Source organism: Heptranchias perlo, chromosome 13, assembly GCF_035084215.1.
Source record: "Heptranchias perlo isolate sHepPer1 chromosome 13, sHepPer1.hap1, whole genome shotgun sequence".
NCBI lineage: Eukaryota > Metazoa > Chordata > Chondrichthyes > Hexanchiformes > Hexanchidae > Heptranchias > Heptranchias perlo.
The window spans coordinates 2,807,406-2,824,874 of NC_090337.1; the positions used below are offsets into that span (position 1 = coordinate 2,807,406).

Here is a 17,469-nt window from a genome sequence, read left to right on the forward strand (position 1 = left end):
CAACCTCTCAGCCTAGAAGGTTATGGGGAGATTTAATAGAAGGGTTCAAAATCATGAGGGGTTTTGATTGAGTAAATAAAGAGAAACTGTTTCCAGTGGCAGGAGGGTTGGTAACCAGAGGACACAGATTTAAGGTAATTGGGAAAAGAGTCAGAGGGGAGATGAGGAGAATTTTTTTTACACAGCAAGTTATTATGATCTGGAATACACTGCCTGAAAGAGTGATGGAAGCAGATTCAATAGCAACTTTCAAGAGGGAATTGGATAAATACTTGAAAAGGAAAAAAACGCAAAGCTATGAGGAAAGAACAGGAGAAATGGGACTAATTGCATAGCTCTTCAAAGAGCCAGCACAGGCATGATGGGCCGAATGGTCTCTTTCTGTACCCTATGATTCCATAGTGAAATGCTACGATGTTGGTGTGTGTGTGGAGGCATTACCGGCATCCTTGGGACATCGAAAGAACCTGAAAGGGAATTATCATTTGAAAATCAAAATCAACAAAGTGCTTGAATGATTGCTATTTTGTTGCAATGGGGCAGTTCCCGTCAGAAACGCTACAGTGAGAGTCTGAGGTACTGGAAGCTTTTAGAGTTTTATAGAAACGTTGGTTAAGACATAAAAAGCTGGACTCGGATACATGAGGATGCAATCAGGGTGAATGGCAGATGTAGGCTTTTTAATGCAAACGGACCCCAATTAAAACATTCTGCCGACTTCTTTTAGTATAGTGGAGCAAGTTAGATCCTAAAAGTGTTAATTTTTACCACATTCACCTCATACTCATTCCAGGCCAGAGGGGATTGACTCCCGTAACCATGACAGTCACAAAACTGACACACTTGCAGAACACTGCACCACGCCAGGCAAATCATGCTTTCACGAAAACCACGAGACAACAACTGGTTGCTATGATGGGTTTGGGCTTTCTGCAAATGAAAGGCTTTCAGTGAAGCATCGCCTGCACGCACAAAGGCTGGGCTGGGCAGGTCAGGGAGGCGATACTGGCAGTGAATAACTCTGTCAGCATTTCCTCTGATCAGCTGCAATACTGTGTGCTGGAGCCTCACTGAGCAGCAGCTTCACCTTACACATAAATACCTCTGCTGTCTGTTTTATTAATGGCCATCAGGGGCCTTTTTGGCACTCTTCTTCCCAAGGCATTGACTCCCGTTGCAGTGTTGTGCCAAGGACACCAGCCACCCCCCCCCACCCCTTAAATGGCCATTCTACATGTGAAGAATGGCCCACTGTAACTTTTGAAGATGAAATAATTACTAAGATTCGTAACTCTCATTCTGTCCATTTCTAATTTTTTTTTATTTGCGGGATGTGCGTGACGCTGGCAAAGCTGGCATTTATTGCCCGTCAGTACATTATCCACATACAGTACATTACCCACGCACATACGGTACATTACCCCCGCAGTACATTGCCCACACATGCAGTATATTGCCCACACATGTGCAGTAGATTACACATGCATGTGGAGAGTCACTGGTGGAAGTAACAGTGTACAGAATAGATAGAGAAATGACGTAAATTATATGGAAGGTCAAAGTCTCCAATTCATGGGGAGATTTTACAGAAATGCCTGATTAAATCCATGCCCAAGCTTGCATTTGTGAAGAGTTGGAACGATCTTCTGATCCGTGTTTTCTTGAACACTTGAACGAGGATTTCTTGCTTGTGCACTTGTCAGTCCTTCAGTTTCCCCTCCATTCAGTTTAATGGACAGGTAAATCAGGGGCTAGTGAGTGCGTAACTGGAAAACCCCAGCTGGGCTTGTTTGGTGTGTTTTGTAAAGAATTATATAAGTTCAGATGAAGAAGACTATTAGTCCATTTAGTCTTGTGCCTTCATAATACCGACCCTACTGTCTTCTTTAAATACATCGGTACTGTACGGTGCGAGCTTCCACCAGTAATGTGCAATGAGCTCCAACCCAAGCACATCGGCAATGTAGGGTGAACTTCTTTCCCAACTTCAAATATAGCAGCTGAAGAAATTGATTATTGGTATCGTGCAGTTATCAAGTTTCAGTTCAAATATATTTAAGAATTTACAAAAACCCGCGATTTTTAATATGACTTACTAATCCGTACTAATAGTCGCACTTGTGCCAAATTATGACTATTTATTCAATGGCAATGATGAGAGAATCGGTAATTGCGAATTAATTGAGCTGCTAGTCAGACCCAATAATCTGTTTCTCCTATCTCCACCAGTATTCCCCAGAGCTGAAGAAGTTGTACTGTCAGATTGCCAAGACATGTCCCATCCAGATCAAAGTAATGACGCAGCCACCGCAGGGAGCCGTGATCCGGGCCATGCCTGTATACAAGAAGGCAGAGCATGTCACCGAAGTGGTGAAACGGTGCCCAAACCATGAGCTCAGTCGAGAGTTCAATGATGGTAAAGCTATCCCAACTGCTTATTTAAGTATCAGTATCTTAAAGAGGCACAGCCTTTTGGCGGGGGTGGTGTGGGGGGGAAAGGAAGGGAGGATTGTTGGGCGGGCCAGCATTTTACAACAAAATGAATGTTCATGAACCGTAAAATCACATCACTTGTGAGTCGTGTGGGGACAGAATGATGCAAGGCTCCTCCGACTCTCCCCCCTAGAAACACACTATCACAAAGGCCATGCCTCTTTAATGCTGAAATTGTGAGGTTTTCATGTATAGTTTTAAGACCTATTTCAGAATAACAAACTTGCATTCTCTTGCTTAAATACCTGTACTGCCTGCTTTTAATCTGTAGGCACCCCACCCAAGTGATATGCAGTCATTGATAATGCCCAGAGAGTAACAGCTGCTTAATCCAGCAAGTGGCCTACTCTAAGGCTTGTTCAATAACGCTGCAAGGCCCAATAGTTTATCAACTAAATGCTGCTTCAGAACCTGAGACAACCAGAAAATACCTTAATATTTCTGATAAATTTTGACTAATCTTCAAAATGATTAATTTTGATGTCATGAAAGTATTGTGCTGTATCGAATTTCCTTGTGCAGTCACATATTGTATAATTGATATTTTTCCACTAACTGTAGTGAATGGATAGATCGTGACATTGGCCAGGGTTTACCATTTCTGTGCTTGCAAGCCCACAATTCTCCTGCCCTTTAAAGTCACTTGGGGCGACGGGGGGAGAGGGGGTGGGTCACATGGAATTATCTTTCTATAATTCTCTAACAGTGCAACGTATATGCCATAAAGGAAGTCAGCAACGTGCCTTTCCATCAAAATGAGCAGACAGATGGAAAAGCCCAGGCATTATATCCTAATTAAACCTGGGTATCAGCTCCTTAAGACACGTTTCCTTAATGCAGTAGCTGCTAATGCTTCCTTCAGCACCCTGGGTTTTACTGTATTTCGAACTACATTTGAAGAATGTGCTGAGGAACAGATCTTTGACCCACTGGTTAAAAAGGATTGGTGTGTTAATGGCCGTACAGTGGATGCAGTACCAGCCAACATCGCTCAGAGCTGGTGGGCTGTTTCTTTTTATCTCCGCTTCTTGATATCATCAAGGAGAGGTTGTATTTCAAACAAGCTCAAGTTTATTTAAAGGAGCACTTTCTGACTCAGGTACTGCAACCAGCAGGTGCCATATAACAGCACCAGACAGTATAGTGACCCGCAACCCTATATGTATGTAGCACAAGCCATTGTGTTATTTACACACACATATGTAAATATATATACACACCACAATGATTAGTGCTACATACATATAGGGTTGCAGGTCAACGCTCTGTTCTGCCAGATGCTGTTACGTGGCACACTGTTTTAATATGAAAAAAAAACAAAAGTTTAAATTGCAGAAATATTCCTCTCCAATAGGTCCCTCACTACCACGTACATCTCAGACAGTTGTCTTATTCATTGACATAGCAGGTGAGTAATGGAGGAAATGTGGTTGTGTTTTATTTTGTAAATGAATGAATCACTCCTCCATAGTTCTCTTTTAACTGCAGCGTTGTACTTGTAGGTCAAGTGGCCCCACCCAGCCACCTAATCCGAGTGGAGGGGAGCAGCCATGCCCAGTACGTTGAGGACCCGATCACTGGGAGGCAGAGTGTCATGGTGCCCTATGAACCACCACAGGTAAGATTGCATCCTTTTCAGTGAAGTGTATATAGATATCCCTCGGATCCCTAGCTGCTAATCGGATTTGACGTGAGGGACACCCATGTGAGCAGCAAGCAGCCAGTTGCTGCTCAGAAACAGGCTTTTTCACTGGTTCTGGGATTGTGCTACTCGCATAGTTACACACAATGAGGGTGATTTTAACCTTTATCACCAGGTAAAAACGGGTGATAGTGATTCGACTGCCCATTTTGCATTCTGCCCAGTTTGACTTTGATGGAAAAGAAAATCGGTGAGGTGTAAAACAGGCGGTCGATTCACTATCGCCTGTTTTTTAGCTGGTGATAAAAGTTACAATTGCTGCCAATGAGTGTGCAACGTTACACCAACTATGTGGTTCACAGTGGAGCATCAAAATAATTGGAACTGGCTCAGTATCAACAGAATTTCGATGTAACGAAGCCTCTTCCTTGTACTGCAGGATGTCAGTTTAATGTCTCCCTCTGATCACCTTTTTTTCAAAACTAGGTTGGCACAGAGTTCACAACAATCCTGTACAACTTCATGTGTAACAGCAGCTGTGTTGGAGGAATGAACCGGCGCCCCATCCTGATCATCGTCACCCTGGAAAACAGGGAGTAAGTAGAATGGCTGGTTATAGATTGGGGATTGGCTTTATAAAAATGAACCTTAACAACTGAGCTTCATAACTATGTTTATTTCACGTGGCAATTTGCCGCGTGCTCCAGAGCCGTGCTTTATCCGCTCAGCTGCAGTCTTACGCCCGGGTGCTGAAATCTGATCTCAGTTCTGGTACCAGATTACAGCTGCAGACTTTCTGCGGGCGGGTGGGGGGGGAGGTGGGGTTGGAGATAGCGTCACCCAGGGCTGCTGCTGTCTAGTTTCAGAGTAACATTGACAGAGGTACAGGAATTGATCGCCTGCCCTCCAGGCTAGGGAGGGTGTCTGGTGCATATAGGCCCAGCTGGTGAAAGTAACTTCAATCAGAGGGAGTGCCACCCTCACCAAAATAAAGACGTAGAGAGGAGTTCATACAGGCTGCTTGCACGGCTAGTCCTCTGGTTCTGTTAACAACAACTTGCATTTATATAATGCCTTTAACGTAGTAAAACGTCCCAAGATGCTTCACAGGAGAGTTACAAGACACGAGAGCATCTGTAACCAGAGATCATTCCAACATCTTGGTTCCTCTACGGAACTGTTGGACGTTATTCGGGGAGTTTGATTTTCATGGAGTGTTAATGTCCCGTTCTCCTGTGTCCAGTGGGCAGGTTCTCGGACGTCGCTGCTTTGAAGCTCGTATTTGTGCTTGTCCTGGCCGCGACCGTAAAGCAGATGAAGACAGCATCCGCAAACAGCAAGTGACCGAAGGAACAAAGGGCGCCGACACCACCAAACGGCGTAAGTAACCGCTGGGCTCCTTTTAAGGTTGGGCTTTCTCATTTGATTTGTACTGGTAGTTTCCATCACCATTTATACCAGGCGGATGGGTTTAGGGGTCCTATAACCGGTTGTACTGACGAGAATCAGCCATGTAGGCCTTCCCCATATACTCTATTGACCCAATACGCCCGAGCCACATCAGCCCTCTCCAGCTCCACTCAGACCTGCCCACCTTGGTTGAATCTGCGTGGCGTAGCTCTGTTCTGCACCACTAGGAGCTATGACCACTTATTCTACCAGGCAGGACAGCTGAACACGTGAAAGGGCTCTTCTTAAAATAGTAGGCCCTGTCATTTTATTGGAATTACCTGGTCTCCACTTGGCAGCTGCCCACAGTGACCTGATGGCAATCGCAGGGCCAAAGCCCTCAGTCCCTCGCGCCATGTTGCAGTGTTTCAGAGAATGGCGAGCTGCTGCTCAAGACAGTGCTCCTCGGTGAAAAGCTCGTGAAATGCAGTGGTGTGCAGGAAAAGTGATGTCCTACTCCACCTCGTCCCGTGTTAAAACCACAGCCGAGAATTTCCTCGGGGCTGCTCCTACCTTGCTGCCTCTCTGGTGCAGTAATGGTGGTCGAGCAGGAGCAGTCCCGAAGGAATCTCCGGCTGGTGATTTTACCATCAGTGCTACCCCGATTGGCGTAACCGAATGATATTGATGCTGATATTCACATGGTGGTGTTTGTGCGCCCAGGCTGTTAACGGAGTTCCTTTCAATGTTTTTTTACAGTCCGTCACGTGAACCAGGGGATTCAGGTGGCATCGATCACTAGTAAAAAACGTCGGCCAGGCGATGAGGAGCTGTTTTATTTACCAGTAGGTTTTCCAATTTTTAATCTAATTCCTCCTCTAGAATTTGTGATCCGACTGGTCAATTTTGCATGTATTTCCCTTTTAAAGGAAAAGTACCATTTCAGCAAAATGTGTTGAACAATTTAATATGAATCCGTGTGTGTTATTAATGTTGCGGAGAAGTACTGAAGTATTAATGATCGTGCTGTGGAGTTTGCTCCTGGGACTGGTGCTGGGTGCCCGTGTTCTTCCATTCTATCATCTACTATGCCATTATCTCAATGCGTTGTGATAAATTTTCATCTTTGGTGCTTCTGGCACCCAGCTTTATGCATCAGATGTGCATGTCGCAAATTACAGGGGGGGAGGCGAGAGACCCACCATTTTACATCCAGTCTTTTAATTCCAAAATTCCCCCATTGCAATTCTGGTGCATGACACTTCCCGCAATATACCATCGGAATGCACCCTTTCTTGCAATCTGTCATCCTTGCCCTTGCCAATCTCTGTTGGCTCCCTGCCCTTTAACATATCAACTGAATGGTGTCAGTCCTTCCTACCTCTGCATTGTGCTCCAACTCTGCTTTCTGACGTGTATCCTCGAATTCTTCCAACTCCAGTCCACTGTACATTCCTTCCCCGCTCCCCGCTGCACCATCTATGGCAGAACCTTTGCCTGCCATAACCCCATGTTCTGGAGCTCTACCCTAAACCCCTCCACCTTGCTGCCTATCTCCTCCTAAAACAACCTCCTTAAAACCAACTCCTTAGATCAATCCATCAGTCAGCCGACTTCCTAGAATCATAGAAAGTTACGGCACAGAAGGAGGCCATTCAGCCTATCAAGTCCATGCCGGCCGAAAAGAGCTATCCAGCTTAATCCCACTTTCCAGCGCTTGGTCCGTAGCCCTGTAGGTTACGGCACTTCAAGTGCACATCCAAGTACTTTTTAAACGAGTTGAGGGTTTCTGCCTCAGCCACCCTTTCAGGCAGTGAGTTCCAGACTCCCACCAACCTCTGGGTGAAAAGATTTCTCCTCAACTCCTCTTTAATCCTTCTACAATTACTTTAAATATATGACTCCTGATCACTGACCCCTCTGCTAAGGGAAATAGGTCCTCCCTATCCACTCTATCTAGTCCTGTTATAATTTCATATACCTCAATTAAATCACCCTTCAGCCTCCTCTGTTCCAAAGAAAACACCCCCAGCCTATCCAATCTTTCCTCATAACTAAAATTCTCCAGCCCGGGCAACATCCTTGTAAATCACCTCTGTACCCTCTCCAATGCAGTCACATCTTTCCTGTAATATGGTGACCAGAACTGTACACTGTACTCAAGCTGTGGCCTAACCAGTGTTTTATACAGTTCCAGCATAACCTCCGTGCTCTTATATTCTATGTCTCGGCTAATAAAGGAAAGTATCCCGTATGCCTTTTTAACCACCGTATCTACCTGTCCTGCTACCTTCAGGGATCTGTGGACATGCACTCCAAGGTCCCTTTGTTCCTCTACAACTATCAGTATCCTTCCATTTATTGTGTACTCCCTTGCCTTGTAATGCATTTGGGGAGGGCAAACTTCACACTTCTCTGGTTGAATTCCATTTGCCGCCCTTCTGCCCATCTGACCAGTCCATTGATATAGAAATCAGAGAAAGTTTATGGCACAGCAGGAGACCATTTGGCCCATTGTGTCCGCACCGACCGCAAATGAGCCACCCAGCCTAATCCCACTTTCCAGCACTTGGTCCGTAGCCCTGTAGGTCACGGCACTTCAAGTGCACATCCAGGTACTTTTTAAATGAGTTGAGGATTTCTGCCTCTACCACCCTTTCAGGCAGTGAGTTCCAGACTCCCACCACCCTCTGGGTGAAAACATTTTTCCTTAGCTCCCCTCTAATCCTTCCACCAATCACTTTAAATCTATGCCCCCTGGTTATTGACCTCTCTGCTAAGGGAAATAGGTCCTTCCTATCCACTCTATCTAGGCCCCTCAGAATTTTATTCACCTCAATTAAATCACCCCTCAGCCTCTTCTGTCCCAAAAAGATCAACCCCAGCCTATCCAATCTTTCCTCATAGCTAAAATTCTCCAGTCCTGGCAACATCCTCGTAAATCTCCTCTGTACCCTCTCCAGTGCAATTACATCCTTCCTATAATGTGGTGACCAGAACTGTACGCAGTATTCAAGCTGTGGCCTAACCAATGTTTTATGCAGTTCCAGCATAACCTCCCTGCTCTTATATTCTATGCCTTGGCTATTAAAGGAAAGTATCCCATATGCCGCCTTAACCACCTTTTCTACCTGTCCTGCTACCTTCAGGGATCTGTGGACATGTTCTCCAAGGTCCTTCACTTCCTCTACACCTCTCAGTATCCTCCCATTTATTGTGTACTCCCTTGCCTTGTTTGCTCTCCCCAAATGCATTACCTCACACTTCTGCGGATTGAATTCCATTTCCCACTTTTCTGCCCACCTGACCAGTCCGTTAGTATCTTCCTGCAGTCTACAGCTTTCCTCCTCACTATCAACCACACGGCCAATTTTTGTAATTCTGCAAACTTCTTAATCATGCCCCCTACATTTAAGTCCAAATCATTAATATATACCACAAAAAGCAAGGGCCCAAGTACTGAGCCCTGCGGAACCCCACTGGAAACAGCCTTCCATTAACAAAAACACCTGCCGACCATTACCCTTTGCTTCCTGCCACTGAGCCAATTTTGGATCCAAGTTGCCACTCTTCCTTGGATCCCATGGGCTTGTACTTTTTTGACCAGTCTGTCATGTGGGACCTTGTCAAAAGCCTTGCTAAAATCCATGTAGACGACATCAATTGTATTACCATCTACGACACTCCTTGTTGCCTCCTCAAAAAATTCAATCAAGTTAGTCAGACACAACCTTCCCTTAACAAATCCATGCTGACTGTCCTTGATTACTCCGTGCCTTTCTACGTGACGGTTTATCCTGTCCCTCAGAATTGATTCCAATAATTTGCCCAGTAATTATGTGGACTAACCCTCACTCCCTTTTTAAACAATGGTACAACGTTAGCAGCCCTCCAATCCTCCAGCACCATGCCTGTATCCAATAGAGGATTGGAAAATGATGGTCAGAGCCTCCACTGTTTCCTCCCTTGCTTCTTTTAACAGCCTGGGATACATTTTATCCGGCCCTGGTGACTTATCTACTTTCAAAGATGCTAAACCGCTTAATACTTCCTCTCTCACTATGTTTATCCCATCCAATATTTCACACTCCTCCTCCTTAACTACAATGTCTGCATCGTCCTTTTCTTTTGTAATGACAGGCACAAAATATTCATTAAGAACCATACCAACATTTTCTGCCTCCACACATAGTTTACCTTTTTGGTCTCTAATAGGCCCTACTCTTTCCTTAGTGATCCTCTTGCTCTTAATGTATTTATAAAACATCTTTGGGTTTTCCTTGATTTTACTTGCCAGTATTTTTTCATACCCTCTCTTTGCTTTCCTAATTTCCTTTTTAATTTCACCCCTGCACTTTTTATACTCCTCTCGGCTTTCTGTAGTATTGAGCTCTCGGTGTCTGACATAAGCTTTCCTTTTCTGCCTTATCTTACCCTCTATGCTCCTTGTCATCCAGGGGGCTCTAGATTTGGCAGCCCCACCCTTTTTCTTTGTGGGAACATGTTTACTCTGAACCCCTTGAATCTTCCCCTTGAATGCCTCCCACTGCTCTGACATTGATTTACCTTCAAGTAGCTGTTTCCAGCCCATTTTTGCTAAATCACTTCTCAGCTTAGTAAAATTGGCCTTTCCCCAATTGAGAACTTTAACTCCTGTTCTATCTTTGTCCTTTTCCATAACTATGCTAAAACTAACTGAATTATGATCACTACCACCAAAATGCTCTTCCACTGATACTCCTTCCACCTGCCCTGCCTCATTTCCTAAAACTAAATCCAGAACTGCCCCCTCTCTTGTTGGGCTTGCTATTTACTGGCTAAAAAAGTTCTCCTGAATGCAATTGAAGAATTTTGCACCCTCTATATCCTTTATAATGTTTGTGTCCCAGTTAATATTCGGGTAGTTAAAATCCCCTACTATTACTACCCTACTGTTTTTACACTTCTCAGAAATTTGCCTATATATTTGCTCTTCTATCTCCCTCCGACTGTTTGGGGGTCTATAGTACACTCCCAGTAGTGTGACTGCCCCTTAGCTCAACCCATAAGGCCTCATTTGATGATCCTTCTGATATATCATCCCTCCTCACAGCTGTAATTGTTTCTTTAACCAAAATTGCCACCCCCTCTCCTTTTTTATCCCCTTCTCTATCTCGTCTGAAAAACCTGTAGCCAGGAGCATTGAGCTGCCATTCCTGCCCCTCTTTAAAAGCCATGTTTCTGTAATAACTACGATATCGTACTGCCACTTGTCTATCTGTGCCCTCAGCTCATTTGCCTTATTCACTATACTCCTTGCATTGAGGTATATACCTTTAAGCACTGCCAAACTCCCTTGCTGTTTATTTTCTAACCATTGTTTCCTCTGCCTTCCTAAGTCACTTACTAATTTTCTGCCTTCTATCTCCAGTTCTGATTCTATCCCAACTGAATTTACACTCAGGTTCCCATCCCCCTGCCGAGTTAGTTTAAACCCTCCCCTACAGCACTAGCAAGGATATTGGTCCCGGCCCTGTTGAGGTGCAACCCGTCCAGCCTTTACAGGTCACAGGTCCCACCTCCCCCAGAACCGGTCCCAATGCCTCAGGAATCTAAAGCCCTCCCTCCTGCACCATCTCTCCAGCCAAGCATTCATCTGCTCTATCCTCTTATTTCTATTCTCACTAGCGCATGGCACCGGGAGTAATCCAGAGATTACTATCTTTGAGGACCTGCTTCTTACTCTCTTTCCTAACTCCTTAAAATCTTTCTGCGGGACCTCATCCCTCTTTCTACCTATACCGTTGGTACCGATATGGACCACGATTTCTGGCTGTTCACCCTCCCCCCACCCCCAAGAATGTTCTGCAGCCACTCAGTGACATCCTTGACCCTGGCACCAAGGAGGCAACATACCATCCTGGAATCACGTCTGCGGATGCCTGTCTCCTCCCCTAACTGTAGAATGTCCTATCACTATTGCTGTGCTGACCTTTCTCCACACCCCCTGTACAGCTGAGCCATGGTGCTATGGTCTTGGCTCTGGCTGCACTCCACAGAGGAGCCCTCTCCCTCACCAGTATTCAGATCTGAATACTGGTTAGAGAGCGAGATGCCCTCAGGGGACTCCTGTACTTCCTGCTGCTCCTGACTGACTGGCAGTCACCCAGTCCCTCTCTGCCTGTGCTTTCTTAAGCTGTGGGGTCACCACCTCCTGAAACGTACTATCCACCTAGCTCTCAGCCTCACAGATACACTGCAGTGACGCCAGCTGCCGCTCAAGCTCCGAAATCCTGAGCTCGAGCTCCTCCAGCTGACAACACTTCCTGTACCTGCGGTTGTCCAGGACATGAGAAGCGTCCTGGAGTTCCCACATGGCACAAGATGTGCATTCAACGGGCCTATCTTCCTGCAGTCTACAGCTTTCCTCCTCACTATCAACCACACAGCCAATTTTTGTATCATCTGCAAACTTCTTGATCAAGCCCCCCACATTCAAGTCCAAGACTTCTCTCACTCTTCCTGCCCTAGGAATGTTGCTGTGTGAAAGGTAATATAGTTGCTGTTGCACCTCCTCTGTCTGATTATTACGCGTTTCTTGATTTGCAGATAAGGGGACGAGAGACTTACGAAGTGTTACTAAAGATTAAAGAGTCATTGGAGTTGATGCAGTTATTGCCGCAGCACACAATTGAGAGCTACAGGCAGCAGCAGCAACACCTGCTGCAGAAACAGTGAGTTAACACATCAACACAGCCTCACAGCTATGTAGAGAATAACATCTGACATTAGGTTACACGGCAATGATCCAGTCGAGGCGTTCAGCTGCGTTCATGGCAAAGCTGGAATAGTCTGTCCGTCAACTCAGCCCCAGGATAGGATTACTGCCTTAAACCCTCTGTCAGGTTTCCAGTGTCTTTCATAATGTCTCCAGTCATTCTGTTTCCCACCACCAGCGAGAGCCGATGAAGGACCCCAGGGAATGGGGAGTAATGAGCCGGGGACCCCACAGAATGGGGAGTAATGAGCCAGGACCCCGCAGAATGGGGAGTAATGAGCCAGGACCCTGCAGAATGGGGAGTAATGAGCCAGGACCCCGCAGAATGGGGAGTAATGAGCCAGGACCCCGCAGAATGGGGAGTAATGAGCCAGGACCCCGCAGAATGGGGAGTAATGAGCCAGGACCCCGCAGAATGGGGAGTAATGAGCCAGGACCCCGCAGAATGGGGAGTAATGAGCCAGGACCCCGCAGAATGGGGAGTAATGAGCCAGGACCCCGCAGAATGGGGAGTAATGAGCCAGGACCCCGCAGAATGGGGAGTAATGAGCCAGGACCCTGCAGAATGGGGAGTAATGAGCCAGGACCCCGCAGAATGGGGAGTAATGAGCCAGGACCCCGCAGAATGGGGACAAATGGGCCAGGACCCCGCAGAATGGGGACAAATGGGCCAGGACCCCGCAGTATGGGGACAAATGGGCCAGGACCCCACAGAATGGGGACAAATGGGCCAGGACCCCACAGAATGGGGACAAATGAGCTAGGACCCCACAGAATGGGGACTAATGAGCCAGGACCCCACAGAATGCTGGGTTACTTGGGACGATGAATGAGAGAGAGGAATTCAGTGCTCTTCAATTAATGTAGAGTTGCTTACATTAGGGTTTCAGTAAAGTGACACGGTGGGTAAGTGGAGAACACCCAGCAATACAATTATAGAAGGTTGCATCTGGGAGGGAGTACTTCCAGCTGTAAAACACTGGGATACAGTACTGGTGGGAATAGGTCTGTCACTGTATAACTCTGGGGTACAGTACTGTTAGATACAGGTCTGTCACTGTATAACTGGGGTACATTACTGGTGAGTACAAGCCTATCACTATAATATTGGGGTACAGTACCGGTGAGTACAGGCCTGTCACTATAACATTGGGTTTCATTTCTGATGGGTACAGGTCTGTTGCTGGAGTTAGGCAAATTTGAGGTAATTTACATCAGGAATGTGTCACAACAATGAAGTGTATTGACTGAAAGTACAATTTTTTTCCTAAACAACCCCAGTAACAAGCCTGAATCGCTCTGACATGGACCCATTGAGTCTGGGCACTCGTGCGTTTTCATGTCCGTACATTACCTGAGCAGTGCATCACTTCCTACAGTCCAGCTGATCTCCACCTTGATGTATAGGAACGTTTCATAGTGAAGCGAATACCCACATTGTTTCTGGAGACCAGTTTGATGAAAGTGCCTGAAAACCTTTTTAAACCAAATTGCCTGATCTAACTGTGGAAATATTTAAACGAAAATTAGCGCAACAACCATTCCTTCTCCTTATATCTTTTGGAGGGAAAGGGATGTCAGTGTGATGTGAAGTATATTGTATCTGTTGTCTAGGAACATGTTAATAGGGTGAAAGAATATGAAATGGAGATGATGCCCTTTCTGGAGTGATCTTAATGCTCAGAAATGTCCCCAACCGGGGAAAGCTGATGACTCTCCAGCTCCCACACACCAAGGGATCCTTCATTTTGTGATTGCGGCTGATGTGGGCCCAGAGCACAAGAGGAAAGAAGTACTGATGGGTGTATACAAAACACTCGTTAGGTCACAGTTAGAGACTGTGTGCAGTTTTGGACGCCCTATTATAGAAAGGACATTAAAGCCATAGACAGTGTACAGCGTAGAATCGCCAGGGTGGGAAATTATAGTTATGAGGAGATACTGGGACTATTTATTTCAAGCAAGGAAGGCTAAGATGTGATTTAATAGAGATTTTTAAAATTACAAAGAGTTTTGATAGGTCAAACAGGGAAAGATCAGAGAGTCAGTTGCGGGGTGGGGGCGGGGTTCATCAATTTACAATCCTCTAAGATGAAGAGAGGGGTTAGGATAAATTTCTTTACACAGCAGATTGTTGGAGCATGGAATGCTTTGCCACAGAATGGTTAAGACAGACTATTGCGGCTTTTAAAAGATTTTAACGGAAAATTAGATAAATATTTGAAGTGTAAGAGGATACAGGGTTATGGGGATAGAGTGGGACAGTGGGATTAGTTTAGGATTGCTCCAGCAAATAGCCGTCTGTGCTGTAAAGTTTTATGGTTTGTGAATGAGGTCCATGTCACGGGACTGATACAACTGAACTGACCCAACTTCAAGGGCACAACCTGGAAACATCAGGTCCTTTTAACCTGTTGAGAGTTTCTTGGCATAAGTTGAATCGTAAATGTGAATGTATAAAAAGCATACGTTTTTAAGAGCTGAACTTCTTCGAGAATCCCCATCTTCTGTAAGGGAACAGTTCTGTCACTGGGGTCCCAGTTACTAAACAAGGTAAATCCAATTGTTGTGGTATTAATCATCAGATTAGTACTATCGTTTTGAACTGAATACATTGAATGCGGCTGTGAAAATCACTGTACGCGTGTGTAGTATCTGACCCGATTCCAGGTTCAACCCAACTAGATCATAACTCACCATTAAAATGTGTCATCAATTTAGAATTGTCTAATACTACAACAATCCAGTAGAAGATTCACAATTCACCAATAAGCTGCAGTTTACTGATCTTTGATCTTTATGCAACTGAATGTTATACTTGCCGTAATATTTTATTTTAGGTATTTTAGAAACATTGATGCACAGAGCCAGTCCAAAAGTCCCATATTCATTCATTTATATTCTCTTTTTTTTCTAGCTCTCTCCTTTTTTTCTCCTCTCCCCAACACATCTTTTGCCAAAAAGCTCTCCAGTTCCACTGCCTTCCTGCATCCCCTCTATGTGAAATAGATAAATCGAAACTGTTTACCCTTTTCTCTTGAGCCTGTGCCCAAGTTACAGAGTTTGTGGATGAATGAAACAATTTAAAAGTATTGGGTTTATCTTTAGAATCTTATAATTGTGTTTGTCAAACTTGCACTCGTAAAATGTAGAAATGATCAAATGGGCTGATGTACAGTCATATCTCCAGTTTTGAATGTCTTATTTCCTTTTGTTTGCTGTTTTAAGTTGTTAGTTATCGCTCAATGGCAGTTCCTTTTGTACTTTTGACACTTTTCTGTTGATCTCATCTTCATGATCATGACATTTAATTAGCCTGTCCTTATTCCTTTAAAGCTACTGTCAGTGTGACTGGCTCCTCTGCTTCCATCGGTTTGATTTGGAAACATTGGTATAAGCTGTTCCTCTCGTTTCACTTTGTCTTTGGGTGGATGGGTTGGGGGTCATTGGGTGGTCTTTCAGCCGCAGTGTCCTGATCAACGGTTTTAAAAAATTTGTTCTCAGGACGTGGCTGTCATTGGCAAGGCCGGCATTTATTGCCCATCCCCTGTTGTCCTGAGAGGATGGCGGTGGGCCTTCTCCTTGAACCACTGCAGTCCATGCGGTGAGGCTGCTCTCATAGAGCTGTTAAGTAGGGAATTCATATCCATAATTTATTTCCTCAAGCCTGCCAGTCATGTCTCCTTGTGTTAACTTGTATACATGTTTCAATATGGATCTAAATCCATGTGCTTCGCTGTGGACTGCTGTTTGAGAGACTCCCGTGACTTTCGGCCACTTGGAGTATTGTAAGTTTTGCCATGAATCGCTAAAGTGGAACCTATTGAAACCTGCCCGTTGCACCAATCAGTAGCTGGAGGCTTGGATTGATAGTATGGCCAGTGTCCCATGACCCATGAGTGCAAGTTAGTTGCCACATTGGCTGCTGAGAAAGTTATTGCCACAGATGTAACCTCTGTAGCACTGACCAATGCCAGTACAATTTTCATGAAGTAGTCTTAACTTTTTTTTAAAACAAAATGTTTCCAAAACCTCAAATTTGTAGTAAGAGATAATTAGTGGCCCAAGGATATCCCTGGACCTCTTAAGACGTGGTATATAATGTTGTGCCATTGTAACAGGGTCCTCTAGTTCAGGGACTGTCCACACGATCTGGTTAAATGGGTCACATTCTGGGCATCCTTAGAATTTTTTGAGGATGTTCCTGTTCTAGGAAAATAGAAAGAGAAGGAGGCCGTTCAGCCTATTGAACCTGTTCCACCATTCAATCAGACCATGGCTGATCTGTATCTCAACTCCATTTATCTGCCTTAGCTCCATATTCCTTGATACGTTTACCTAACAGTGATGCACATATCAATATTAGTTTACAGTGGCAACATTTTAAAATATTTACCGTCTCTACATTTCAGAGTATTAAATGAGGGGACATCTCACTATGAGTAATACAATAGAGCCCACACCTTGCAGCGATTAGACATTTCAATATCCTGTTTTAGTTCCATACCACTTAAAGGTATGGAACTAACAGGTAGGTAATGTAATGCATAGAATTATCGGGGCTAGAGTGACCTCCTGGACTAATTTTGATTGCCAAAGGTGTCGGAGAGGAATTTCCAAGATTTTTTTTCCCCCCAAATTGGCCTGGGTTTTTATCTTTTTTTTGCCTCTCCCAGAAGATCATATGATGTGGGTGGGTAGTGTGTATATTGTGATACACAAGGTATCACGATTGTGTGGGACAGGCTGGATGGACCACAGGGCCTTTTCCTGTCCATCATTGTTCGTAAAATGTTCAGAGCCTGAAATCGGATGGTATGTCATTTTTTAATCTGTATCAGAAGCCTTTTACTGTCAGGTTAAGCAGTTACAGAGTATATGCAAGTTAAACCGACACCTTGTGCCCACCCCAACGCCCCCCCCCCCAAACCCCAGAATCTTTACAGGTAAACACAGTGTAACAAGCCTATAATTAGGGGATTAGTACCAAGTGACTAGGCTATTTAACTCTGCATTTTGTGGACACTGGACAATGTGAAACAAAGGAAACTTGCAGAGAATTGTGTCAGTGGTTGAACCAAGACTCTGAAGCTTAAATCCCCTTTAGCTCCTACACCCAGTTCTGGGTTCCATTATGTGGTAGTTTGACTGCACCCCTTTCATCTGAATCCATTGAGATCTAAACCTC

At 44.9% G+C, this 17,469-nt stretch overlaps 1 protein-coding gene across 2 annotated transcripts in view; it reads left to right on the forward strand.

Moving 5' to 3' along the window:
- The window catches only part of tp63 (tumor protein p63), a 121,425-nt gene that overhangs the window by 84,820 nt on the left and 19,136 nt on the right, over window positions 1–17,469 (forward strand). For both annotated transcript variants that reach the window (XM_067994840.1, XM_067994841.1), the window contains exons 3-8: window positions 2,230–2,416; window positions 3,996–4,111; window positions 4,622–4,731; window positions 5,379–5,515; window positions 6,284–6,369; window positions 12,113–12,237. In XM_067994840.1, the coding sequence (XP_067850941.1) occupies window positions 2,230–2,416; window positions 3,996–4,111; window positions 4,622–4,731; window positions 5,379–5,515; window positions 6,284–6,369; window positions 12,113–12,237 (761 nt within the window). The remainder of the gene's footprint in view (window positions 1–2,229; window positions 2,417–3,995; window positions 4,112–4,621; window positions 4,732–5,378; window positions 5,516–6,283; window positions 6,370–12,112; window positions 12,238–17,469) is intronic.